Source organism: Strix aluco, chromosome 15 (genome assembly GCF_031877795.1).
Source record: "Strix aluco isolate bStrAlu1 chromosome 15, bStrAlu1.hap1, whole genome shotgun sequence".
Lineage (NCBI taxonomy): Eukaryota > Metazoa > Chordata > Aves > Strigiformes > Strigidae > Strix > Strix aluco.
Genome location: NC_133945.1, coordinates 4606985 through 4634002, shown reverse-complemented (window position 1 = coordinate 4634002; position 27018 = coordinate 4606985). Strand labels below are relative to the sequence as shown.

The following is a 27018-nucleotide window of genomic DNA, read 5'->3' as shown; positions in this document are numbered from 1 at the left end:
TTGTCTTGTCTCATTTTAGTAGTGTGAATTTGAGACCAAGAACACCCACATGGTTTCCCTCACTGTGCCTCCCAGCTCTCAGCCAGGGAAGGATACTTGCCCTGGCCAGTCCACACCACAGAAAGCTCCTTCCTTTTAAATCCCGCTCTTTCCTACGATCGTGCTGCTCCTCAGAGCTGTGGTGAAGAGCTACGGTTCATGGCTGACCGTCCTTGTAGCTCCAGGCAGTGAGTGAGTATCGGCTGCCCCAGCACTGAGCACGTGCGGCACTTCGCTACCTGTGAACTTCCTCAAGCGGAGGATCTCCTGCTTGTACCTGCAACGGGGAAGCAGCACCATCAGTGCCCGTGTAGTCACAACCCCGAGCCATCCATTTAAACGTATGCTGTGCCTTGGGTTTGCTGTGTGCTAAGGACACGCAGTTAATGCAGAGTGGCCAGCCCAGGCACTGAGCCACGCCGGGAACTGAGCCTTCATAGAAAACCACCACATTTTCCCAAGGAAAAGGTGTTTGTCAGCTCTGCCTGGTAATGATACCAGCAACAAGTCTAACCTGCGTTCACAGCCGAGCTGGCTGGGGACTTACGGCAGGCACAGCTGGACTACTGCTTGTTCTCACCCTTCCTTGCCCGAGCAGCTGTTCTCCCTGCTTCAGGGCCTGAGGAGCTGGGGGGGAGAGGACCATAGATTAGGGGTTGCTGGAAGGCTTTAGATTTTAGTCAACCCCTCTCTTAGCTTTCTTCAAAGGATGGGTGAGCACACAGGGAAGGAGCCATGTGGCTGGGCAGGCCAGACACTGCCCCCCTGCCCTGTGGAACAAGGGATGGTGGCAGCTGCCCACACAGCTGGACGTGCTGTGGGACATCGGCCATGCCAGCAGCACGGTGGGAAGGCAGCGGCAAGGTCAGGTGCTGACAGCATGGAGGGCATGGCGATGTCACTGGCAATTAGCCTGGGAGATAAACTCGGAGCACAAAGCAGAGGACACGTGAAGGGGGATCCTACCGTCTCACCTTGCAAGATGCTTATCTATGTATTCCTGCAGCTCCGACACCTGCTCTTCTGCCACGATCGCCCGAGTCAGCAGCTGGCTTCTCTCCTGCTCCAAATCCTCCTGGAGGGGCAAAGAAACATGGAGAAAACAGGGAGCTCTGTGAGATGCGAGCGAAGCTGCTCAGTCCCTCTCTGCCAGGCGAGACTGACCACTTCCCCATCACTCGGCTCCACCACTTGGTGTTAGGCTACAGAAGCAACTGAAAACCGATGCGCTTCAGGAAAGGAACCTGGCAACGAGAGCGCTAGCGCAGCTTTCTGCAGGCACCACCACCCCAGGGCATCGGCCAGGCAGAGCAGGCAGCAGGCAGCCTTCCCTGACCAGAGTGCAGGCATGGGGGCCAGTAACCCCTGCCTGCCAAGCCATGATTGACTCCCTCAGAAGCTTCACAGACAACTGGTGAAGAGGTTGCTAGATTTGGCACTCAGACGCAGCTTTCACACCTTTCTACCGTTAGTTTGTTGCAAAGGGAAGTGGCCTTCCCTTTTAGATAAAAACACACTTTTTCGCACAGTGTCTCTGGGCAGTAGATCACCAGTTTACCCAAGTGAACCTCACAGTCCCTGTGTCACCAGGAGGATCTGAGGTGCTTGACTGAGCTCATCCCTGACATGCCCAGCAGAGCCAGGAGCAGGACCTGCTCCCGGTGCAGTGCTCCAGCCTCTCAGTCACAGCCTCTCCTCATCACCCTCTACAACTCCCTGGAAGGAGGTTGCAGAGATCTGGGGATGAGTAATAAGCAATAGGACAAGAGGGAATGGCCTCAAGCTGTGCCAGGGCAGGGTCAGACTGGCTCTTGGGAAGTATTTCTGTCCAGAAGGGGTTGTTGGGCGTTGGAATGGGCTGCCCAGGGCAGGGGGGGAGTCCCCATCCCTGGAGGGGTTGAAGAGTCGGGTTGACCCAGCGCTGAGGGATCTGGTGGAGTTGAGAACGGTCAGGGTGAGGTTCATGGTTGGGCTGGAGGAGCTTCAAGGGCTTTTCCAACTGAGATGATTCTGTGATTCTTTTGGCCACAAAGATACACACAATTTAGGTGTTTAGCTTCATGTGACCAGAGAATGGTGGAGCGTTTCCTTAGGCCGCCGTGGACAGAGGAAGGCACAACATGGAAGCAGGCTGGTAGCACATCTACAGCCTCGTCTACCACAGAAAACCAAACCTCTGCTTGGTTTTCCCTGCGTGTGGCAGTCAGTGTAGCAGGGATCCCAGCACCAACCCTTCTTCCCACCGCTGCTATCGCTGCCGGACGGCAAACCCCACCTCAGCCAAGCCCTCTCCCAGCGAGCAGCACCGCAGTCTCATGGGTGCTGTAGCGCAGCGTTGCAGGTGGGGAGAGCTCTCCTCCCCGCTCTGGGCCAGTCCATTCCCAAGCGCAGCACAAATGTCCTTACACCCAGGGGGAACCAGACTGGGAAGCTGATTCAGATTCAGACTAGACTGGAACCAGGTTGAATACAGACCCAGTTTGTTATACAGATGCCTAAATGCTTGTGCTCAAACACGGGAGGGAGCAATACAGTCCAGCAATGAGCACCTGTAAGGGCTTCTCTCCTTTTAGTAGCAGGGACAGTAAAGCCTTGATACATCACCAGCTGGGGACCTGCCAGCATCACTTGGTGGGCTGAGGCCAAAGTCACAGCAAGGCTCCATGGAAAGCTTCTCCGCTCCAGCCTGGAGCAGCATATTGCCCCCAGGGCAGCAGCTGGCTGCAGCAGCACATCCATGACCTGTGGGTAAGCGATAAGCTTTTATTCAGATGGGCTGTTCCAGACCTTTACCTGGGTGGTATGAGCGAACTCCCGGAGCTGCTTCCTGACCTCTGCCCAGGCCTCCTCATCCAGCTGCCTAGGAGAGAAAAGCAGATTTTGATCATGCCCAGACGTTCGAATCCAGCCCATCCGCAGGTCACACAGCTCTGTTCAGGGGCTGACACAACTCATGCCCATCCAACCATAAACCCCAGCGCTCTGCACCTTTTCTCTCCTGATGCCCCAAACTTCTTCAGGGCATGTGGCTCCGTCCTTGTGCCCTGGCACAAAAGTCACAGCCCTTCTGCCAACCTGGGATTCCCCACTGTGACGGCTGGGTTTGTTCCAAGTTCACATTCCAAGTTCACATCAACACTCATACATCAGAGGACTCTGTGCAGAAAAAGTCCTTAATCTGACACTGCAGGACTGAATTTGATGGAAATAGAGAGCGATCAATGCTAAATGCTGGCACTTTTCATGTGTCGGAGCATAAACGCACCCATTCTGGTCACCGAGCGTGATAGGTGAGCTGTCTGTGCAGCCCAGCCGTGGGAAAGTTCTTCCTATTCTGTCTCAGTCTGAATAAGCAAAATACAGGTCACATCTGATGCTCGGGGAATTTGGGTTGTATGAAGGGAGGAATGCATTGTGCTCAAGAGTGGCTCTGCTGCGACTGCCAGAGTTCCCTCTGGTGGCTGCAGCCTCCCAGCCCAGGCACCCGGGAAGTCATGGCTGAGATTTCATGGGAGCAGAAGCAAGGGGAACAATAAACAGTGAAGCCACACAGCTGATAAAGATGAGAAGCAACAGGAATTATAGCTGAAGTGCTGTGGTAACACTGGGCTTCGTGCCTCTAGCTAGAGGAACAAGGTAACAGCACTGAGAAACCTATCAGCACACAGAAAACAAGCATCTGAAATGTGTAGAGTCTCTTGGCAGCCAAAAAAACCCACCTTAACAACAAGATGCATCACTAAATCTGGATCTGGACAGGCTGGAGCGATGGGCTGAGGCCAACTGGGGGAGTTTCAATAAGGCCAAATGCCGGGTGCTGCACTTGGGCCACAACAACCCCCAGCAGCGCTACAGGCTTGGGGAGGAGTGGCTGGAGAGCTGCCAGTCAGAGAGGGACCTGGGGGGGTGATTGATAATGAGCCAGCAGTGTGCCCAGGTGGCCAAGAAGGCCAATGGCATCCTGGCTTGTATCAGCACTAGCGTGGCCAGCAGGGACAGGGAAGGGATCTCACCCCTGGACTCGGCACTGGTGAGGCCGCCCCTCGATGAGTGGGTTCAGTTTTGGGCCCCTCACTCCAAAAAGGCCATTGAATGACTCGAGCGTGTCCAGAGAAGGGCAACGGAGCTGGTGCAGGGTCTGGAGCACAGGTCTGATGGGGAGCGGCTGAGGGAACTGGGGGGGTTTAGTCTGGAGAAGAGGAGGCTGAGGGGAGACCTCATGGCCCTCTACAACTGCCTGAAAGGAGGGTGCAGAGAGGGGGGATGAGTCTCTTGAACCAAGTAATAAGTGATAGGACAAGAGGGAATGGCCTCGAATTGCGCCAGGGAAGGTTTAGACTAGATATTAGGAAGCATTTCTTTCCAGAAGGGGTTGTTGGGTGTTGGAATGGGCTGCCCAGGGAGGTGGTGGAGTCCCCATCCCTGGAGGGGTTCAAGAGGCGGGTTGACCCAGCGCTGAGGGATCTGGTGTAGTTGAGAACTGTCAGTGCTGGGTTAACGGTTGGACTAGATGATCTTCAAGGTCCCTTCCAACCTAGATGATTCTGTGATTCTGTAAAATTCAGGTTCTGGTCTTTCTGTGTCTTGCTCCTGTGGTGAGTCTGCCAAAATTAATGCATCTATTCAAGGACTACTACTACTTTTCAGTGTGGAAAACATGGCAGAGCCTGGTTAAGGCTCAAGGTTTTCTCTGAGACACACCTCCAGAGCCCCGTGGCTCAGGCACTGACCGACTCCTCAGTACTGGCATCCAGTTAATGAAATACCTGGCGTGTTTTCTACCACATTTTAAAAGGTTGAAAAATCCCAGCTCAGATTTCTCCTACACTTTGTTCCACCTCTCCACAGCTATAGCTGATAGAGTTTCAACAGAATAATGGAGCAGAGGGGAGAGACCCATCAAAAATGAGCAAATAAAGGGCATGTCAGGAAGACAGGGGGGTATCAGTGCAGGGTCACCTAAGGGTTCCAGCCCAGCTTCTGCACTGGAAGGGAGGAGAAACAAGACCATCCCAAACTGGTGGTGTTTCACTTGCCTTTCTGAGGTTGTGATCCACCAAAGCACTCGGGTGTATGCTTAACTTCAGCTTCTAAAGAGATCAGTGGGACTAAAAACCTGATTAACCAAACACATGCTTAAGAGCTTTCTTGGATCAAGGCCCAAATGACCAACTCATTTCACCTCAGGAAACGCTGCACTGAGATGACAGCTGGCTTTTCTTCTCAGATGAGTCCCTATCAGCTCGCTTTCTCCCTATTTATTACCGTCTCCAAGAAAAGCAGAAAAGACTCCTCAATCTACGCAGCAAGGATAACTCAGAATTACAAATATCCTGAGAAACAAACAGAACTTACTGCTCAGGAGACAGTGGAAAGGCAGAGGCTTCTTTCAGTCTTTTCTGAAAGCAAAGGAAGAACAGTATTCCCATAAGCATTAAACCATTGCAATCTCACCACAGACCCTGTTACTTTGAAGTAGCACAACATATCCTAGCACTCTAACAGCCACCAGTGCCCTGGCAAGGAAGTGATGTGCAGTACAATCTTAAGGTTTAGGTCTCCCATCCTCTGAATTTTTAAATAAATGCATCTCACGCAAATCAAGAGACACGTCTCTGCCCAGGGAGAACTAGTGGGAGGATGTGGAGCTGACTGGTGTCTTTCTGACTGTGGTCTCCTGCTCAGTTAGCTATTCACGCTGAGGCAAAGGCATTCCAGAACAGAAAGCCCCAGCCTATCCTCCCTTACACACCTCTTCTTTTAGCAGTGAGTCCGCTGGCCTGGCAGCTCTCCCACAGCATCTGCTACCCCTCAGTCCTCCCAGAGCTCAGCAACCCCGATCTATGGGGCAGCCCAGCCTCCTGGATCTAACTGTAACTCACCCCTACGCAGCAGGGTTGAAGCAACAAGGGGACTGCTTGGACATCCTCTCTCTTCCCAAAATGAGAAAGCGAGCAAACACTGCCCCTGCCTGTGCCACAGGCACAGCAAACCCCCAGGGAATGCCTAAGGAAGGGGCTGAATCTATCACTTGTGGGACTCTCCCCACCGCCCCCCAGTTTCACCACCACAGAAACCCAAGCAGCCCAGCCACCACCTTCTGCAATTCATGTAGCTGCATCTCCAGTTTTGCTTTATCCTCCCGCAGCCGGTTTAGCTCCCGGGTTGTGTTTGTCAGCAGCTCTGGGTCTGTGATGGAAAAGTGGAGCTCGGCAGGGCCACAATCCATAGCGCTGCTGCCCAAGGAGCGGATCTGCTCTCGCTGGAGTCTGTAACACACCCGAGGGGTTACTCCCTGGTAGCTTTGGTTAAGTAACAACACTGAGCATTTCTGCTGCTGATGGAGGTACCATTTGCTTGGGACCTGCTGGCTTCTGGCCACCGAGAGCCAGTCCACCTGCAAAGGATAAGTGGGAGAGCCCAGCAGTATGCACAATATTCCTGGGAGTGTTTCTGAGGGGAGCTTGTCCTAGAGCTATTTGTGGCTTTTATGTCACAAGAATTTCTGCTGCTTCCCACAGCCCAAGCTGCTGAGAGCTGTGGAGCAGAGCTGAGAGCACTGCAGGGACAGGCTGGGAGGCAGGAGTTATTTGTGGTACCTCTGCATTTCCACACCATCCAATTTGGAATCAATCTCTCAACCTAAATTTTACACAGGAGAAACATATGTGGCAAAGCAGCTCCAGGGGGTCCAGAGCACCCTGACACGCAGCTGGAGACACCTTGCTCCTGGCTTGTCAAGAGCAGGGAGATAAACATGCACTCCAGATCCTCTGCTCCACCTGGGAGGCCCATTTGCCTCCCTCTCGGCCAGGGGTCTGGGTGCTACAGGGCACTTCCACTTGGTCCTTAGCAATAAGCTGAAGAGACAGAGGTAGCCCAAACCCTGGCTTAGCCCTACCCATAAGCAATCAGCAGGTTCTCATGCTTCTTGACCAAGTTCTTCAGGCGTTTCTTGTAGTCACGTGCTGCTCTAGCTAGCTGCTCTTCCCGAGACTTGTAGGAAGCTCTGATATCCTTCAGCATGCTTTCCACAAAGTGTTTCATGGAAGCACGATCAGCTGGGGCTTTGCTAGGCCCCGTTACATTGCTGGATTTGCTGTCCATGTAGTCCTTTAAACACACAGAGAAAGAGAGGTGATCAAGTCATTCCCTAAGGCACGTAACCCATTTCCCACAAAGAAAGTCCAGGCATATTTGTGCTAACAGCACAGAGAACAGGGCATATCTTCCATTTTTGAAAAGCAGGAAAGACTAAATAACTCCCAGTGTAGCCCTTCAAGCCAGAGAAGGCATCTGTACTGTATCAGTGACCTGCCTAGAGAAACACGGATTGGTGTCAGGAGTTACCATTTCTAGTCCCATATTTTTTCCACTGTGCCCCGCTCTCTCTGCTAGCTAGGAGATGCTTCAACAAGCCTCTGCTAGAAATTAAACTGTTCTTAAGAGTAAAAATTCCTTTGCTTAGTCTCCTGGTCCATCACCACACTGTGTCCTTCAGTACCAGCCTTCTCCCAGCACAGAAGCTCTTGCCAAAACCTGCTTACTGCTACCTAGGGGGATAGAAAGAGATTTCTTCCCGGTCTCACTGCTCAGTATAATCAGGTATCTGTGTGTGAACCTGCCTTGTGCTGAGTCCTCACCACGCTCTGTGAGCCCTACTCTACATCAGAGGTGCTTGTTCTCAGAGCAGGTCCAGGTACTGGTGTTACACAGCTCTGTTGCTGACCACGGAGGCTGGCAGAGCTCCCTGTGGGGACAGCAGCAAAGTCACCATGGAGGCAGTGACAAAGCCAGAAATGGCATCGCCAGGCCTGCCCAGGGAAGTTGTCAGGGCAATGGAGATTAGAAGCCAACTGGAAGGCAGCCGTAGTAAGTAAGAGGATCTTTCAATCCAAGTAATCTGACTTTTCAGTCCAGCAGAAACTCACAGACCATTCCGTGTAGCCATACAGGAAATCTGGGTGGGGAAGGGGGCTGGCATCTCCTCTCCCAGGCCAAGCCGAGGGCACAGAGCCCCCTTCCAGCTGCAAGCACGGCTCCCCAAGCTGCAAGCTGGGCTCCCCAGGCCCCACTGCCTGCTCTGCTCCCCAGCCCAGCGAGGAGGGGAAACAGCAGCAGCCTGCAAGAAGTAGGCAGCCCGCATGGAGAGACCTCCCCAGGCCAGGAGAGCCCCTGGGGCTGGGGGTACCCACCGCCACATCCTTGATGTACTGCACGAGCCGGGAGCGATATTCCTCGTTCAGCTCCTTCAGACGGAGCTGCAGCTGGGAGTTCTCCGCCTCCACCTCTTGGAGCTGGCTCTGGGAGGTGAGCAGCACCTAGGCACAGCAAACACACTTGCCGCTGCCCTCGTCCTCCAGCCAAGGGGCACTAAGAAACTCTGTAAGAGTTGGGGGGGCTTCATTTCCAGCTATTCAGCTTCACTAAAGCTAGGAAGGTCCTGGGTTTTCACAGGACTCCACTGGAAATGCTTATAGTCTCTATTCCTCTGCTACCTTCTGTCATTTGCAATCCCTCCCCCCCTCTGGTGATTTCACCAACTCTTTCTAAATATCAGTGAACAAAATTCCTCCCACCACCTGTGGCAAGCAGCACCTTCCACCACGTGCATCGCACCCCCGAGAGAAGGAAACTGTGCAGAGAGGAGCACCTTGGTATGACAAACTCCCTGGAGAGGGAGACGTGTCAGAGTACCTCGATACAAGACATCCACCCCCTGCTAGCCCCAGGAGAAGTGCATGGCACCCACGAGGAGCGGATGAGCAGGGACAGTCCCAGAGCCTGGGTGCCAGAAGGAAGCCTGCCCTTACTGCTGACTGCTCCGCCAGCTTGTGCTGGGTGTCCCCAATCGCTCCCTTCGCCTCCTGCAGCTCCTTCCCCATCGCGATCCTGGGCACACAGGAAGAAGATGTGTTTATTTTAAACCCCCAAACTTCTCTGTAGGTCCAATGCAGCCAGCTTTGAGAAGGAAATCGCTACAGGATGACAGAAATCTCTCAGCAGCTGCTGCCAGCCCCCAGCAGCCACAGAGCTCTTGCAACTGAAGGTGAATGTCCTCCCCAGTCAGAGGGTCTAGTTCTGCGGTGTCCTGTGGCAACCTTTGCTGGGACACTGACCCCATCCCAGTCTGCCTATGGAATGAGCGCTGTGGGGGCAAGGGCTGGGGCTGGATTCCTCTCTGGGCTGTCACACATTAGCTCTGTGTGTCACAGAAGGTGGACTTTCAAAGGAGCCTAGGCCAGTTGAGTACCTAAACACCCCTGACTTTTAAGCAGACAGCTAATGCTCTTGAAAGCCTTGAAAACATCAGTTTTTGCTTCCAGGCCTCACTTCTTCCAAGGGTGAATCATCATTTCCCCCCCTGTACCCCACCAAAGGCAGGCTGCCTCCTCTCCCGTTCCCAAGGACCAAATTCATCTGCAACAAGCTTCATAAATGCCCAGCCAAACAGAAGGACGTGCCCTCAAACACTCACACTCTCTCTTCCAGCTTCTGCTGCTGCGAATCATAGATTTTCTTCAGATTTTCAAGCTCCACTTTTATGTGATCCTGGTTTCCAAGCAACTGAGGGACAAACGAAGAAGAAGATGAGACAGAAGGCTGAGCTGAGAGGGATTCGTGAACGGGGAAGGAGCAAGGAGAGCCTCCAGCTGAACACAAGTCCAGCTGAGCAGTGACACACTGGGGAAAGGAGAGGTTTAACTGGGAGCTCTGTAGCACACCAGAACCAGAGTCTGATCTGGAGACAGGGCACATGGAGGTGCACATGTGTCGCTCTCCCGAGGGAAATTCTCATGCTGAGAGTCAGATTCCCAGCAGGAGCTGGTGGTGGAGCCCAAGCTGGTTTTGCCTGGGCTGCAGATGGGAAGGAGGCAGGGAGCATCTCTGTGCTCTCAGTTTTGGGTGCCTTATCATCCCCATCTTTCTCAAGCATTGGCAAGAAGAAAATCAGTAAGTGTCCTCTGCACTTGTTGACTTTTAAACTCCTGCCTCTGCTCACCTCGGGGCACTGACTGAGGGAACCACAGCTGCCCTCTCTCAGCTTTTGTCTGCACAAGACCAGGAGTTATTCTAGTCCCATTTTTCAATCGCACAGTTTAAAAATTTTTTTTGGAATAAATCAAGGCATCATCTCATCCACAAAATTCAAGTCAGCACCAGGAGGTGCCAGCCACAGTCAGAATAAACTCCCCCTCTGCTTCCCCAAGGATCCAGCAGCAGACCCCCACACACTCACATTTCTCTCCAGCTTTTGCCGCTCGTGTTCAGAGGCAACTACATCTTCTGGCTGGTTTTAGTAAGAGACAGAAGAGGGTGCCTGTTAGGTCCCTGTTCTCCAGGGAGCTGGCAACAGGGCAGAGAGGTCCTCACCTTCACCTTCCGAGCAGAGAGACGATGCACCATTGCTCTCGCTCTTTCCCGCTCGGCAGAGGATTCATCGGCCATGGCAGGGGGGCAGTTGCCCTCTGTGCGGGGAAGGGTGCTCCTCGCATTGGCCAGGTTGAGCAGCTCTAGGCTGAGCTCTTCATTCTTCATGACCTGCCAGGTCAAACAAGAAGGAAAGAGCTTCTGAAATCCTGCCTCTCCGGCTCCACACGCTGTCTGTTCAGCACATACCCGCTGCTCTTGGTGTGTACACAAGGCAGGCACTCACATCCCCTCCTGAAAGTAAGTTTTATTTTTACTTTTCTCTCATATGTCCAAAGATATCAGTGGTTTTCTAATTCTCATGGAAATTCTCATTGTCAGGCATCAGGATTATTCACATGTAACCTTACTCCCTCTGCCCATCTCTCTCTCGCATTCAGATACAGATCCTGGTGCCAGCCCAGCCCTGGGCATGGCTCTGCCACCACCTCTCCATCCTGACCTCCAGCCTCCCTCCTCGCTCTAACCCCGTACCCTCCACATAGCTTCCCAACACTTCAGGCATGGCTTTCCCCATACAATGGCTTTGACCAGTGCTGGACTCCATAGTGTAAGAGAAGGGCCAAATCTCCATCCATCTAGGCTGACGCCACCCAGCTAATTCCAGTTTTGTTTGAATGCATCCCTCCAGCAGCAGGCAGCCCACAGCACCGTGTAGGCAGCAAGATTCAAAGCGATGCTGGTGTGAAGTGACACATTTCCAAAAGATAAAGAGGATCTGAATGAGAAAGGCTCTGTTACAGGTGATCTGGAAGGAACACTGGGGGAATTCATGTCTCACGGGAGGGTTTCTATGTAGATAACAAAGCTTTGATGGGGTTTATGACTGGGGACAAGCTTGAGTAATTGTTACCATGGCAGTGAATCGGGAGGATGGGAGGCAGAGGTCATCTGAGTCATCCATGGAGAGAATAGCTTATCAAAAGATAGCACAGGGTGGGCTGAGGGAGAGAGGAGAGGAGAAAAGAGGCTGACAAAGAGGTGAGATATACAGCTGTGAAAACTGACAGCTACGCAGAGACAGTCTGCTTGTTCTCCAACCGAAAAACGATCCATCTGCAGCTGTCAGCCCTGACAATTTGATCAGAGGGGGTCACACAAGCAGAGAAGTACCAGCTTAGCAAAAGAAAGAGGCAGTCCCAGGTTTGCGATGGGCTTCGCTGCCTCCCCTGTGCTCCCAGGCCTGGCCCAGCTCCAGGGAAAACCCCGGCGTGGAACCAGTTCACAGCCATTTGGGTTCCCTCCGACAGCCTCACTTTGTACGGCCGCTGCAGACGGCGTAAGCCTGCTGAACAAAAGAGGAGGAGGAAACGGAGAGTCGAGGAAAGGTCAGAGTCTTGAAAAGGAAGAATTTACAGCGAGTTAGAAAACAGGCACAAAGTGCCTGACTGGCATCTTCTGGAAGGCACTTCCCCAGGGACAGGCAAGGCCAGCTCCGCCGCGCTCCTTCGCCTGGGACAGACACAGGGCGATGTGTGAATCGAGCCGTACAATGGGGGCCGCAACAATTCAGAGGCTCTAACTGTTCCCGTACAAGGGACCGTGAATGAGCTCGCCGAGCTGCTTCTGCGCCAAGCAGCCATGACAACATATTGGCAAGGTCACAAGTAGCACTTGTAATTGGGAATGTGTAAAAGGTTCATTGTCTCCCCAGAAGAGCGCCGGGGAAGGGGAGGGGGCAGAACTGCAGGCTGCTTTTCCCATTTCCTTTGGGAAAGTCCACACTAGGAAAATAATGAGCAAGAGGCCCATGCCACGACAAGTCCTGCCAAGCCTGCCAAGTTGGAGCCTCTTTTGCTTCAGGCAGGGGATATTCGGTAGTCGGAGCCAAGAAACTGGGGTAAAACCCTCAGCCTACCGATTACAACCGGGGAATTCACCTTTGGCTTCTGGACCCTGCTCCACCAATTCTTCAGGATGCTCCCCAGGCACATAACTGAATCCATGTGCTTTCACTCTCTGAAACATTCCAGGATGCGTGTGAAAACAGTGTGTTATTACTGCTAACCTGCTAAACCCATCATTTAGAGATGTCAGCCACCTGAAAGTCCAATTTTTGTCAAACATATTGCACCCCCTTGGGGACAAGAAGTAACCAAGATTGCTGAGCGCCGAGCTTTCCTCCGCGAGCCTGGCAGTACTGTGTCTCAGCAGCGTGCTGCCTTGCTGGCAGTCAGCTGCATGCGCTCTGCCTCGTGCTCCGGCAGGACGACAGGAGAGGTTCACACCCCTGCAAGCAGCTGAGCTTGCCTCCTCCTAAGAAACTTCCATTTCTCAGCTTACAGGAGACAAACAATAGCTTCACAAGAGTCTCTAACTCATTTGCAACGGGATGATCATGACCTTGTATCCTCCTCTACTGGAGTTCTGCAGACCAGTGCTCACCCTACAGACTGGACTGGACGCTGTGGAAACCAGCATGCCTGGGGCCAGCCCCACATCTTCCCATCACAGCTCTGCACAGGCCCAGCACAGTAAACCAGGTCATCTGGCTGAACCAGCTAAACTATCTGCTGGGGGAGGGAGGCAGGAGGGTGTCAGTCATTCAATCCAATTCAAAAAGAAGGAGAAGTGGGAGTGGGGAGAGGGAGGGAAGAGAGGCAGGTCTATTGAAGTAGCTATTCTTGCCAAAGAAATACAGAAATATGGGTCCAAGAGACTTTAGTTAATAATTGCTGAGCTAACAGTCACCAGGAAATGGACTATATTTTAAGGAACAATCAGAAACTTGCTTATATTCAGTGGTTTTATAAACTTGCCAACCTCAAAAACTTCCAGGCCCCTTCCCGCCACCATATGAAATGAGAGTGACTACAATCAGTTCACGTGCAGCCTGCACAAGCCATGCAGAAAAAAGGGAAACAAAGCGTGCTGGCAGTCAAGAGGGACCTGCGACGTGCACTCGGACCAGCCCCGCAGTGACCTCCTCGTTACTGCTAGTGACGGGGATCTGCGATGGCGTGAAAAGAGAAAGGCTCTGACAGCAGGGTGCCCAGAAGAGCGCGGGGGTCAGCGTGGGCTCAGCACTGTCCCTGCTGAGCAGAGCAGGTTCTGCAAGCCCTGCTAGAAGGTGACCATGTTATATGAAATCCCCGGGCCCTGAAAACAAAACCATGCCCAAGCTACGCTGTCTCACAGCTGACAAACCTTACTGGACCTGAGCTGTGATGTGGATATGCAGCCCAAAGCCAGCCAAGCTGTCTGTAGATCAGGTAATTGTGAGATGGAGTTGAGAACACCTGAACAAACACTGCAGCCTGTCTCACCTCCTGGTCCAGCTCTTTGCCTAGGGCCAAGTAGTTGCTTTTCAAAATGATGTACTCATCCGCCAGCTCCTTCCGACTGGTCTCCAGAGCATGCAGGCGTTCCTGTAAGGCATCTCGCTCCCCAGTGACTTTCTCACTGCAGAGCTCCAGCTCCAGCACACGGTTCTCCAGGGCCAGGATCTGCAGAGGGAAGGCAGCAGAATTAGACTGTGGCAGAGACCAGCAGCAATCCCAGGGCATTTATTTGGGCAAACAGGTTCTGGCATGCTGTGACTTAAAGAGATACGAGTTCCATGTGAGTTTCATGGTATCTGGGGCATTGGGGGGGAATCCATTGCGCTAGCTAAAGCCAGAAAAATATGCCAAGCAAAGTAAAGATGGACAGTTACAAACTGCAGTTCTGGATAAAGGTACTAGCAGAGCTGAAACCAGTTACTTCAAACTTTTGGATACCATATTTTTCAGTTCAAATTTCTCCGTCTCATACTGCTCCTTCATTTTGTTGGTCTCTATCTGGAGATCAATGAGGTCTTTGGAAATCTAGGAGAGAGCAAGGACATTATAAAGCCCATGGACTGATTCTGAGGCCAACATACTGTTTCAACAGATCACACAGGGGAATTTGAGCAAAACACACCCCCTGTGTGATCTGGCCCCAACATTTCCCACCAGATTTTCCACTGCAGATCTACTGGCCTCACATGCCTTCACAACTCAGTTCTCTCCAACTCCAAAAGTATTTGTTTTACCTTCAGTTTTTCCTCTTCACTGAAGACCATTCTGGCTGACAAATCTGTTTTGGAGCCAGCCAGCTTCCCCATCCTCTCCTGCACATCTCCAAGCTGGTACAGCCTCTCATTCCTATCCTGCAGCTGCACCTAGAGACACACAACAGCTCCGACAGCTGGTGCCAGCCTGCAGAGCCCCCCTCTCCCCCATGCTATTCTCCCACTGCGGCTCTGGTGGAAGAGCACAGCATATCCAGCTTTTCAGAGCCTGAATAGATTGTAGATGGGACTCTCAGCTGCCATTTTCCTCCTGAGATTAGGATTTCATTTGCGGAGTGCTGGTTCCATGACCCAGGAAGGGGCTGCAGACTTTATATTTTTGTTACCAAGATGCTGCACGTGCTCTGTCAGAGTACTTACGCTCTCGTTCTCTGCAACACTTCCAAAATCCATGTACTTGGAGGCCAGGTTCTTTGCACAGTATCGGGCAGGCAGCGACTGAAGAGCAAAGGAAAGATCTAAGGATCTCTATGGCAGCAACTTTTCCCTCGAGGTCCAGCACAAGCAACGTTGCTATCAACTTTGGTTACTAGAGGGTGGTGGCATTCACCTTGATTTTAAGGTGGAGCCAATTATTACAGGCACCCCGGGAGCTCTTAGAGGAAAAGAAATGACACTTGTCAAGAGATTTTTGTATTCCTAAAATGGCACACAGCAGATACTGAAACAAGAAGCTTAGCAGACACCCCCAGTGAAACAATATTGTCAGCTAGGAGGTACCACTCTATATTATGGACCATTCCCCAAACCTAGCTGTGGGGATGGCCTCCATCTCTATTGCAGGGATCTTTAGAGAATTTAAGATCTGATTAACCCATTAACTAATCCATTAGTTCAACCATCTGCTCCAAGACCATCCAGTAGCATCTAACATCAACCTGCTTCCAGGCCATTTTCTCTTGATCTCTACAGCCCTTGTATCTCCTGTGCCATCCAAAGGGTGCCAGGATCTTTGAGCTCTGACCAAACTACAGCTGGTGACCAATTTATCGCTTCATGTCAGAGACACCATGTGGAAAACTCTAAGTTTCAAAGCAAAGCATGCACTGAAACAAACTCTGGTTAGTCCAGATAGTGCTAAATCTGGATTGTGCTGCTCTACGTGCTGCCACTGACTCCAGCTGGTGACCATCCAGGCCTGAACAGGATAATCCCAGGTGTGTGCAAAGCTATTGAACAGTGTCTCTGGTGTAAGAGTGAGGGTAACGGAGAGCGTAAGACATGGTGGGTAATGCTGGAAGACCTTGGTGAGCGGCAGCCATGGAGTAAAACTAATGCCAGTTTTTAATCTCCTCATTTTGGGCTTATTATCACTGCTATTTCTGTAGAGTGGGTGAGTTTAAGTAAGAATCTGTCTCTTACAGAAGAAAAGCTTTGACAATATAACATTCAAAAAGACCATAGCTCTGAATAACTCCTTAGTATCTGTCAAAGCTAAGAGGATGAAAGAGGGAGAGGGGCCATCCTGACAGAAGCTCTGTGCAAGCAGTTTACCAGCTCCTCACCAGTGGCATCTGGTCCAGGCTGTTGGAGAATATCCCGCAGCCCCACAACATGGATTGCATGAACAGCCATGGAAGCAAGACACAGGGATGAGCTCTTTTGGGGCTCGGGGGAAGGAGAAGCTAATGAAACATGCAATTACATCTTATTTTTCTGCAAAAGAACTTAACAGACCTGAAGTAATTTTATTAAGGTAATGAAAGTGCTGATGAGAATTCACAGTCTCTTCACACCCACTGCCGAGCAGAAAGCCAAATTCACACACCGCCCACAGTGCTGGGGGCTCGGAAGTCTTTGGCGGGTGCTCCAGCACATGAAGGAGCAGAGCCGCAGCTCCTCTCCCCAGGCACATGCTGTCTCCCGCTGGCTCTCAGCCCCACACAGGCCCCCAAGGACAGGCACTCCCAGCCCACACTAGCCCAGGGATTGCACCAGCCCCAGCAGCGGCGTGCCCAGACCCCAAGACACCTGATTCAGGAGGGCCAACACCCCACTCTATTATGCCAGCAAGGCCGGGTGCTCCCTGAGCTTCAGGGTGGCCCATTTCCTCTGGCAGACGGTGATGTAAGACTAATGAACATACACATACACAGTACTATTTACACTCCTGCAGTGTCTGGGAGACCCAGGCAAAACCACCTTTGTGGCAGGTGCCGTACCAGCACCAGAAATGACAGTGACCACTTTTCCTGTGGTTTGGAAATATGAAGCCAATTTTGTCCTGGTTGACACCACAAACAGCAAAATCAGACAGAGGAACGAGGGTTTTGGGTGTCATTGCAGCCCAAAATCTCCAGCGCTGCTCTAGAGCAAAACCAAACAAAAAGTATGTTTTGTTAACCACTAAAAGCTGAAATGCCAACCCTGTACTGAGTTTTTCTTTCACTCTTCTTGTCAAGGACACTTTTAACACAGCTGTGGTGGCTGGATCGCTAGCGAGCTCTGAGGTGCAAAACTCTCACCCATCATGCAGCTCAAAGATGTGAAAAACACTCCCCAAATCCACACCAGCTCAAGAGGAAACTGGTTGAAGATTTCGAGCATGCAGCCCGCCAGACCAATGCCCACTGTTTATTGTCACCTCTCCTCCAGCACCAGCCAGACTTGCCAGCCCTTAGCAGGGACGCACACCTCACTCTGCCAGCGCCCTGGCCCTCATGGCAAGCCCTGAGTGAAGAGCCACTCGCCTTCATGCCTTCTCGGGAGCCTTCGGCAGGGCCCAGCACAGTGTTAAGACAGCGACTGGCTCCATCTGGCTTCCAGCGCCAGCAAAGTGAATTTGCATCCACTCCTGGTTCTAGCAGAAACCCCCTGGGCAGCCACCAGAGCAGCCTGCAGCCAGGGCTGCTCGGTGGCAAGGGAGCATCCCCCGGTGGGCCCACACGCCTGGGGAGCCTGGAGGTGTGGAGGCCGCAGCGGGTGCGGGGAGCTGCCACCGGCCAAGGCCTGCGTGGCTGCTCCTTGGCGACGCCTCTGGGGGGAAGCCTGCCGCGGAGAAGGCGGCTGGTGTCCCGGGACGGGCCTCGCCACGTATCGGGCCTAGCCAAGTACCGGGCCTAGCCAAGTACCGGGCCTAGCCACGTACTGGGCCTAGCCAAGTACCAGGCCTAGCTAAGTACCGGGCCTAGCCACGTACCGGGCCTAGCCAAGTACCAGGCCTAGCCACGTACTGGGCCTAGCCACATACAGGGCCTAGCCAGGTACCGGGCCTTGCCACATACCAGGCCTAGCCATGTACCGGGCCTAGCCAAGTACCGGGCCTAGCCAAGTACCGGGCCTAGCCACGTACTGGGCCTTGCCAAGTACCGGGCCTAGCTAAGTACCGGGCCTTGCCACATACCAGGCCTAGCCATGTACCGGGCCTAGCCAAGTACCGGGCCTAGCCAGGTACCGGGCCTCGCCACGTACCAGGCCTAGACACGTACCGGGCCTAGCCAAGTACCGGGCCTAGCCAAGTACCGGGCCTAGCCACGTACTGGGCCTTGCCAAGTACAGGGCCTAGCTAAGTACCGGGCCTAGCCACGTACCGGGCCTCGCCACATACAGGGCCTAGCCAGGTACCGGGCCTCGCCACGTACCGGGCCTAGCCAAGTACCGGGCCTCGCCAAGTACCGGGCCTAGCCAAGTACGGGGCCTCGCCACATACTGGGCCTTGCCAAGTACCAGGCCTAGCTAAGTACCAGGCCTAGCCACGTACCAGGCCTTGCCACATACAGGGCCTAGCCACGTACGGGGCCTCGCCAAGTACTGGGCCTAGCCACGTACCGGGCCTCACCAAGTACCGGGCCTCGCCACGTACGGGGCCTCGCCAAGTACCGGGCCTAGCCACGTACGGGGCCTCGCCAAGTACCGGGCCTAGCCACGTACGGGGCCTCGCCAAGTACCGGGCCTCGTCACGTACCGCCGCGTCCCGTTTCCAGGGCAACCGGCGCTTCCGGGGGAGCGCGGCGGGGCGGCAGCGCCCCCTGGCGGCGGGAGGCCACGCCGGGGTCAGGCTGCCCCAGCCCCGGCCGGGCCTCCAGCGCTCCAGGGCTGGGGGGTCCCCAGCCCCCCCCGGGCAACCTGCTCCCGCCTCACCGCCCTCACTTCTGTCCAGTCGAAACCCACCCTCCTCCAGCTTCAAACTGTCTCTACGGGTCCTGCTGAAAAGCCTCTCTCCACCGTTCTTACAAGCCCCCTCCTATACCGACAGGTTCCAGGCTGAGCACCCCCACGTCTCCCAGCCTCTCTCCACAGGGGAGGTTCTTCCAGCCCCCTGACCATTCCCGTGGTCCCCTCTGGACCCGCTCTGACAGCTCCAGGTCTGCCTTGCGCTGGGGCCCCAGAGCTGGACGTGTGCTCCAAGGGGGTCTCACAAAATCCAGTTGGCGGCCGGTCACGAGTGGTGTCCCCCAGGGCTCGGTTGTGGGGCCACTCCTGTTTAACATCTTTATTGATGATCTAGACGAGGGGATCGAGTGCACCCTCAGTAAGTTTGCAGAGGACACCCAGTTGGGTGGGAGTGTTGATCAGCTCGAGGGTAGGGAGGCTCTGCAGAGAGACCTGGACAGGCTGGAGCGATGGGCTGAGGCCAACTGGGGGAGTTTCAATAAGGCCAAATGCCGGGTGCTGCACTTGGGCCACAACAACCCCCAGCAGCGCTACAGGCTTGGGGAGGAGTGGCTGGAGAGCTGCCAGTCAGAGAGGGACCTGGGGGGGTGATTGATAATGAGCCAGCAGTGTGCCCAGGTGGCCAAGAAGGCCAATGGCATCCTGGCTTGTATCAGCACTAGCGTGGCCAGCAGGGACAGGGAAGGGATCTCACCCCTGGACTCGGCACTGGTGAGGCCGCCCCTCGATGAGTGGGTTCAGTTTTGGGCCCCTCACTCCAAAAAGGCCATTGAATGACTCGAGCGTGTCCAGAGAAGGGCAACGGAGCTGGTGCAGGGTCTGGAGCACAGGTCTGATGGGGAGTGGCTGAGGGAACTGGGGGGGTTTAGTCTGGAGAAGAGGAGGCTGAGGGGAGACCTCATCAACCTCTACAACTCCCTGAAAGGAGGGTGCAGAGAGGGGGGATGAGTCTCTTGAACCAAGTAATAAGTGATAGGACAAGAGGTAATGGCCTCGAATTGCGCCAGGGAAGGTTTAGACTGGATATTAGGAAGTATTTCTTTCCAGAAGGGGCGTTGGGCATTGGAATGGGCTGCCCAGGGAGGTGGTGGAGTCCCCATCCCTGGAGGTGTTCAAGAGGTGGGTTGACCCAGCGCTGAGGTCAGTGCTAGGTTAACGGTTGGACTAGATGATCTTCAAGGTCCCTTCCAACCTAGATGATTCTGTGATTCTGTGATTCTGCCGTTCCCTGTCGCCATGTGCTTCCAACTCCCTGCTCCCAGGGATTGCCCTTTTCCCCCAGAATTCAGGGCTTGGGAAATTTTCTGTCTGTGCCTCCAGCAATGACCCTGGCCACCCTGAGTCATGGCTTGGAGATGTCCTCACCTCTCCAGTCCAACCAGCCTGGCCAGTCCGGTGGCAGTGATGCGGTTTCATGTGGCTGCATGGGCCACCAGCATGGTAATTAGCATGCACAAGAGCCGCCAGCGTCGGCCGCCTTTCCCAACTCCCCTCACGAGCCTGCTGCAACCACAGCAGGGCACAAGCCAACATCTGGACCTTCGCCAGCAGATACCAAAACCTTTTGCCACCATTAGCAGGTCCTTGTGTCCAGTAACGTGGGGACCAGGATGACCAGAAACATGGTTGGCCAGCGAGCACCAGGCAAAGCCCATCTCTGCTGGGAGGGTCTCTCCAGGAGGAGCTCTGGGACTTTGGTGTCACCCGTCCCGGCTCTCTTGGGTGACAGTGTCAGGGCTTGCACATTTTTGGTTCGGGATGAGGAGCAGCAGCACTGGTTGCTCTAGCAACGCGAGATGCTCTCCTCCAGATGGAGACAGTATTTGGCAAGATTTGCTAAAAATACTTTGCTCAGCTGTGACAACACCACCCGTGTCTCATCCCCACTCCCCCCAGGGCTCAAGCTGGGTCAGTGTTGTCCCTGCTGGTACACAGAGCTGGCCCTGGGCCACTCGCCCTGGGGCAGGGTGTGGACCAGGGAGCTCCCAGGGTCCCACCAGCCTCCCTGGCTCCAGCAGACCTGGCAGGGCCACCAGCACTTGTCCCTCCCTGGCTTGGCCAGCCCAAGCAGCTGGGGACAGAACAGGGAGCCAGGGACAGCTGGTGGCATCTAGCCACACGAAGGGATGGGGGGAGCTCCCTGGGGAGGGACCTGCAGGCACAGGAGGGCTGCTGGGGAAGGTAATGATTCCTTAGAGTTTAAATAGCTCTAAAAGGGGGTTTTTTTATGATTTTGCTGCTTTTCCTCTAATACCATTACAGCCTTCTCCATGGCAACCAGGTGGGGCGGCTCAGACTTTGGTCCCAACCGAGGAGATTAGCTGCTGGAGCTGACATGATGGGGGGATCGGTTGGGGAGATCCACGCTGGCCAGGACCACGGTGGGAGGAGGACATCCATGGTAGGGACCCAAAACGAGGTCCCCGTGGTGGCTGCAGTGCCGCGGTACACCGGGCAGGTGTGACGTCCCAGCACACAGGACGGGCTCATGGTGATGCTGGAGGGACCAACCGTGCCGCAGGGTCCAAGCATCCCCTGCCACAGGTGGTGGGACATGTCTGGAGGAGATGCCCTCAAGGAGGTTTAAAGGTGGAGACGGGTCTACCTCCTCCCTGCACCACAGCCACGTTGGGAAGGGATTTGCCTATTTATACTCTTTATTTTCCCTTTGCAGTCCATTTGATATTTTCCCTGAAAGAGGGCTGTTGGAGGCAGGGATAAACCCACTCCCAGCCACAGGTAGGGCTCGTTTAAACTTCCCAAAGAGGTTTTGTGGGTTTTGGCTGGCTGGCCCATGCTGGTTCAGCTCTTTTTAGCTTCCAGATTGATTACACCTTATGTCAATATGTGCTTAGTGCCTATTAGTGGGTGCGTGTATCTCCATCTCTCATTTCTCTCTTCTGATCTATAATTTCCCAGAAGAGAGGATTAAAATAGAGGGGGAGGAGAGTGCTGCTCAGGGCCAAAAAGAAAGGGAGAAAACAGTGCTTGTGGGAAAGTTGGCTTGCAAGGCTGGAACCTGGCCATCTCTCTCCAACATCTCTTCCCATGGGCACAGTCCTGCTTTGGCCGGTGAGAAGGTTAGTTAAAATTGCCTGAGTTAAGTGGTGAAGAGTTGAGATGTGCCCTGCAGAGCTGGGGATGATGCCAGGCTCCCACAGAAATGGGCAAGGTGGGAGCACCGTGGGGATGCCTGTGGCATGGGACTGATGGTAGAGAGAAGCCCTGTTCCTTCTCCACCTCACAGACCAGCACAGGGGGAACTGGGGCTGGGAAGAGCAGCACCAGTGGGAGATGCCTGTTCCTGGAGGTGGATGTGAATGGTGCCAGCCCTGTCCTGGTGCATCTTCAAGGAGGAATGGGGCTACCAGGACATCAGGAAGTGTAGCCATAGCTTTTCCATCTGGCAGCCGCTGGCCTACAGGGCTCCTTTCTGTGGGGCAGAAGTAGCTTTTTATTTTTTTTTCTTTCCTGGAAACTGGTAAAAGATTCTGCAGAAGCCATGTGGGACGCTGGTAGGGAAACGACCTGGGACACAGAAAACGAGGTCACCAGCCTCCCCGGGGTGGTTTTGATAAGCCGCCAAGCAGAGTGTGCGATGTGCCAGCCCCGGAGCATCATCCACCATCATGCCAGTGTATGCGGGGCTGGTGGAGGAGCCAAGAGCCGGGGGACCCTCGCAGCCGTTGCCTCGCTGGTGGGAGCCAGGCTTTGCTCTCCGCTTCCCTTGTAGTACAAAAGCACTGAGCTGAGCAGTGTGCAGTGCTCCCAGCATCACCTCCAAGCATGAGGCAATACATACCCCCAGGAGGGGGCTGCAGGTTCAGCCCTGAGGCTTTTACTGCCATAGAGGAAAGAGTTTTTTCCCCTTTCCCAACTCATTTCCCACTTGGAGCACTGTAAAACCCCAGGTGTTTCAGCCCCCCTCCCAGTAAGGGTAATCCCCACACTTCTAATCCTCTGTGTTATGTGGATGCTGCAAGCCCCAGTGTGTGTTTTTGGGGTCCCGATGCAGCGTGAGGACCTGCTGCCTGGGCCCACCCCAGGGCATCCCGAGCAGGGCAGGACAGGGCAGGCACCCAGGGAACGGTCAGCACTGCTGCTCAGGACCTGCCCAGAGCAGGGCCACAGGACAGCCTCGCTGCTCCAGCAAACCCCATCTCCAGCAGGACCACCCTCCCACCATAGCCTGTCCTCCTGGGCATCTCCCTCCATCCCCCCCACCCTGAGCTGCTATAAAGGCAGTTACGGACCAGAGGGGAGAAGCAGGGAGCCCATCCTGGGGGACGCTCGCCCTGGCCGCACAGGTCAGCCCGTGTCCCGTCCCAGCAGCGGTGGGGTTAAGCCTGGCCGGGCGGGCAGCTGGACAGGCGTCAAGGTGGTTGCTCCATCCATCCCTGCGCAGTCAGCGGGGCGGGAGAGCAGAGAGGAAGCGCTGCCCTGCCCGCCACCATGAGCGCAGGCAAAGGTAAGGCAGGGGAACCTGCCCGCTCACCCAGCCCTGGAAGGACAGGGAGTTAGAGGGGGAGCCACTAAAATGCTGCTGGGGTTTTGCACTCAAGTCATGCTTTGCTTTTCTTCCCCTCGCCCCCTCCCCTTCACTGCTAAGACGACATTTTGGGAGCCCCCGTGCTGTCTGGGGTGTTTGCAGGCACCCTTGGGCAGAGCCCAAACCTGGATGGGGGCTACAGGGATGGGCAGGGGCTGTGGCACTGAGACCCCTCAGCAATGGGGAGGAGCAAGTTAGTGGTGGGGTGGCTGGGGAGGAAGGAGAGAGGACTGGGGGCCTCCCCCTATGAAAGGGAGAAGCTGCTGCTGCACTAGAGAGAGATGAATTTTAGGAGTCCATGCACCCAAGGGTCTAAGCTGTGGCAGGAGCAGGGGGTGACCCTGTGCCCCCTCCCAAAGGCAGATCCAGCCTCTGAGACCTCCTGCAGCTGCCTCCTGTGTGCAATGGGCTGGGACTGACCCCTCCACCCCCCTGGCAGTGCAGGCAGGTGGCAGGGGTGGTCTCACAGGGGTCCCCAGGAGCAGCCACGGCCCCGCACTGACAATGTCCCCTTTCCTCCACACCCTGCAGCAGGTGTCACCCTCCTGCTCCCCCTGGCCCTGCTGCTTCTGGCCACCGCCTCCCAGCCCCCTGGGGGGGACACCCCGAAGGACCAGGGGGACACGGACCCCCCACGCTGCCCCAGCCCTTGTGCCTGCAGCTTGGACGACTACAGCGAGGAGCTCAACGTCTTCTGCAGCACCCGCAACTTGACACGCCTGCCTGAGGACGTGCCCCCCAACGCCAAAGCCCTGTGGCTGGATGGCAACAACTTCACACTGCTGCCGGCCGCTGCCTTCAGGAACCTCTCGGCCCTGGACTTTCTGGACCTGCAGAGCAGCCAGCTGGCCGCTGTGGAGCAGCATGCCTTCCACGGGCTGCGGAACCTCTACCACCTCCACCTCGAACGCAACCGCCTCAAGCACTTGGCTCCCCACACCTTCCTGCACACCCAGAACCTCGTCTCCCTGAGCCTCAACAACAACTACTTCAGTAAGGTGGAGGAAGGGCTCTTTGCTGGGCTTTCCAACCTCTGGTATCTGAACCTGGGCTGGAACTCACTCGTGGTCCTGCCTGACAAGGTCTTCCATGACTTGCCCAACTTGAGGGAGCTGATCCTGGCTGGGAACAAGCTCCCTTACCTCCAGCACCAGCTCTTCTGCAGCCTTACTGAGCTGAAGGAGCTGGACCTGAGCGGGAATGCACTCAAGGGCATCAAGATCAACATCTTTGTCAAGCTGCAGAAGCTACAGAAGCTGTACCTGAACCACAACCAGATCAACGCCATCGCACCCCGCGCCTTCATGGGCATGAAGTCCCTCCGGTGGCTGGATCTCTCCCACAACCGGCTCGTCTCACTGTTTGAGGACACGTTTCTGGGCCTCCTGAGCCTGCATGTCCTACGCTTGTCCACCAACTCCATTACCAGCCTGAGGCCCAGGACTTTCAAAGACCTCCAGTTCCTGGAGGAGCTGCAGCTGGGGCACAACAGGATCCGGAACCTGGCAGAAAGGACCTTCGATGGGCTGGGCCAGCTGGAGGTCTTAAGCCTCAACAACAACCAGCTACAAGACATCAGGGTTGGGGCATTCCTGGGGCTGTACAATGTGGCGGTGATGCACTTGTCTGCAAACTGCATCAAGGTCCTGCCTGACTATGTCTTCAAGGGGGTTACCAAATTGCACAGCCTCCACCTGGAGCACAGCTGCCTTGGCAGGATCCGGGTGAACACTTTCTCCAGCCTCTCCAGCCTGCGGCGGCTCTTCTTGCAGCACAACTCCATCTCCGTCATCGAAGACCAAAGCTTCAGTGAACTGCACGAGCTCCTGGAGCTCGACCTGAAGCACAACAGGCTGAGCCACCTCTCGCCCCAGCTCTTTGTGGGTCTGAGCAACCTGGAGTACCTCTTCCTCTCCTCCAACCAGCTCCTGGAGATCTCCCAGGACACCTTCAGCCCTCTCCAGAGACTATTCTGGCTTGACCTCTCCCACAACCAGCTGGAGACACTGGACAACAGCGTCATCTCCCCCCTGGCCAACCTGCGGTACCTCAGCCTGAGGAATAACTCACTGGAGACCTTCTCAGTGGGCTTCCTGTGTGCCTCCTTTGCCCTGGAGCAGCTGTGGCTGGGGGGCAACAACTGGCATTGCAACTGCTCCCTGAAGGGCTTGCGGGACTTTTCCCTGCAGCACCCCGTGGTGGTCCCACGCTTCGTGCAGTCTGTGGCTGAGGGGGATGATGCCCACATCCCTGTCTACACCTACAACAACCTCACCTGCCTCCATCCCCCGGCTGTGGCAGGCCTGGACCTCCGGGACACCACCGAGGACAGCTTTGCTCACTGCTGAGGTGTGCTGGCCCCTCCCAGGGGACACGCCACTTCCCGGTCGTGGACCCTCACCTGCCATCTCCCTGGCCCTGTCCCAGGCTCCCCAGGGCAGCAGCAGGACCTCTGGCTCTATGGCCACCCCAGTTTAGCCCAGCTTTGCCACCACCTCCAGCTGCCCATCTTGGTGCTGCCACAGCAAGGAGAGCTGTGCCTGGGTGACGCTGGATGGGCCACCAGCTCCCCAGGCTTCAAACTGAAATATTTCAGTCCTTTAAAGTAGCAGCCCCTGGATCAGCACGGTCGCTCCCAGCTCCCATCAGGAGCACGAGCATCTCCGAGTCTCTGTGATGGGGGAAAGATGTAGCCCCAGCCCGGAGCCCTCCCCATGGTGAGGGGCATCCCTGCTGGGGCCAGGACTCATCAGCGGGACAAAGCAAAGCATCTTCCTGCCACAGAGCAGCCAAGAAATCCTAAAAGCTGCCTGAGCTCCCCAGTAGGTTTAGGGAAGGGGGGCAGATGACTTGCTTTAATCATTCCTTGCACCAGCAGGTGTAGGCAGGGTGCAAAAAGCCACACACGTCACTTACCTGATAAATCACAGCAGACAAATAAACCTTTGGAGCTATCGCAACACATCTTGTAAGTATGTTTTTTCCAAAGCACGTGCTGCACCTGGCTGGGTTTTCTTATCAGAGGCCCTCAGGGCTTGCAGGCACAGGGCAAGGAGTGCAGGCTCCCCAGGGCGCTGGAGGAGTCTGCAGCGAGTTTTCTGCAAGCACCGGGTGGGTGGCATGTACCCAGGGAGGGGGCATGTGCCCGGCCATCCTGCAGAAGCCAACAGCCCGGTCAGACTCTGGCACCACTGCCCAGCTCTTCAAATCTCAGATAAGTGACCAAAGGTCAGACAAAATTTTCCTGGAAAGTTGCACATGGGGAATCCTGGTCAGGTGTGAGTCCTTGCTGCGGGCACAGCGGGAGCAGGGACAGATGCTCCTCCTGCTCTCCTCCAAAGGATGGCTGCCAGCTATAATCCAGTTTGGGTAGGGTAAATCTGAGATTTCCCCCCGTGCCTCCCCGAAACAGCACTTCAATAGCAAGTCCTGAGCGTGGAGAGAGCATGCAGGCAGTAGGGGCTCAGAGTCCAGGAGGGAGGGAGATAAGATGCAAGGACACCACCTTCATTTGCTTCCCCAGCTTAACTCAAGCCTGCAAGAGGAGGGCAGGTCCAAGGGGAGCAGCAGCTCTGGGGCCACGGCAGGAGGTCCCAGGGAGCAGCACACTCAGAGCAGTGAGGCAGGAACTACCCAGGGACACAGAGGAGCCCGTGTGGCAGGGGTGTGGAGAACAGCCATGGCAAAGCATCCCACAAAGAACTGCCAGACAAGACAAGGGACTGGCTGGATCCTGAAGCTGGTATGGAAGGAGCAAAGATTTAGCTGAACCCCAGCAAGGAAACCGGGGAAAAGCAGGAAATACCTAGATGTACATAAAGTGCTTGTAACG

General features: G+C 54.9%; 2 protein-coding genes across 3 annotated transcripts; one reads left to right on the top strand and one right to left on the bottom strand.

Annotated features, from left to right (window-relative positions):
• Positions 1-26943, bottom strand: CCDC78 (coiled-coil domain containing 78). Of its 2 annotated transcripts, XM_074840518.1 has the most exons (16): positions 26103-26943; positions 14885-14962; positions 14486-14614; positions 14190-14276; positions 13737-13916; positions 10414-10581; positions 10280-10330; positions 9518-9606; positions 8853-8931; positions 8235-8360; positions 6941-7152; positions 6137-6308; positions 5395-5438; positions 2833-2899; positions 1014-1114; positions 1-316 (listed from the first exon to the last, which is right to left on the bottom strand). In XM_074840518.1, exons 2-16 carry the CDS (start codon positions 14915-14917, stop codon positions 190-192), a joined length of 1665 nt encoding a protein of 554 aa, XP_074696619.1. In that variant the 5' UTR covers positions 14918-14962; positions 26103-26943; the 3' UTR covers positions 1-189. The 2 variants fall into 2 exon arrangements, with proteins under 2 accessions (XP_074696619.1, XP_074696620.1); XM_074840519.1 differs by lacking the exon at positions 10280-10330.
• On the top strand, positions 23065-26146 carry IGFALS (insulin like growth factor binding protein acid labile subunit). Its single transcript, XM_074840516.1, has 2 exons — positions 23065-23105; positions 23718-26146. Exons 1-2 carry the CDS (start codon positions 23090-23092, stop codon positions 25532-25534), a joined length of 1833 nt encoding a protein of 610 aa, XP_074696617.1. The 5' UTR covers positions 23065-23089; the 3' UTR covers positions 25535-26146.
• Positions 26944-27018: the final 75 nt, after the last annotated feature.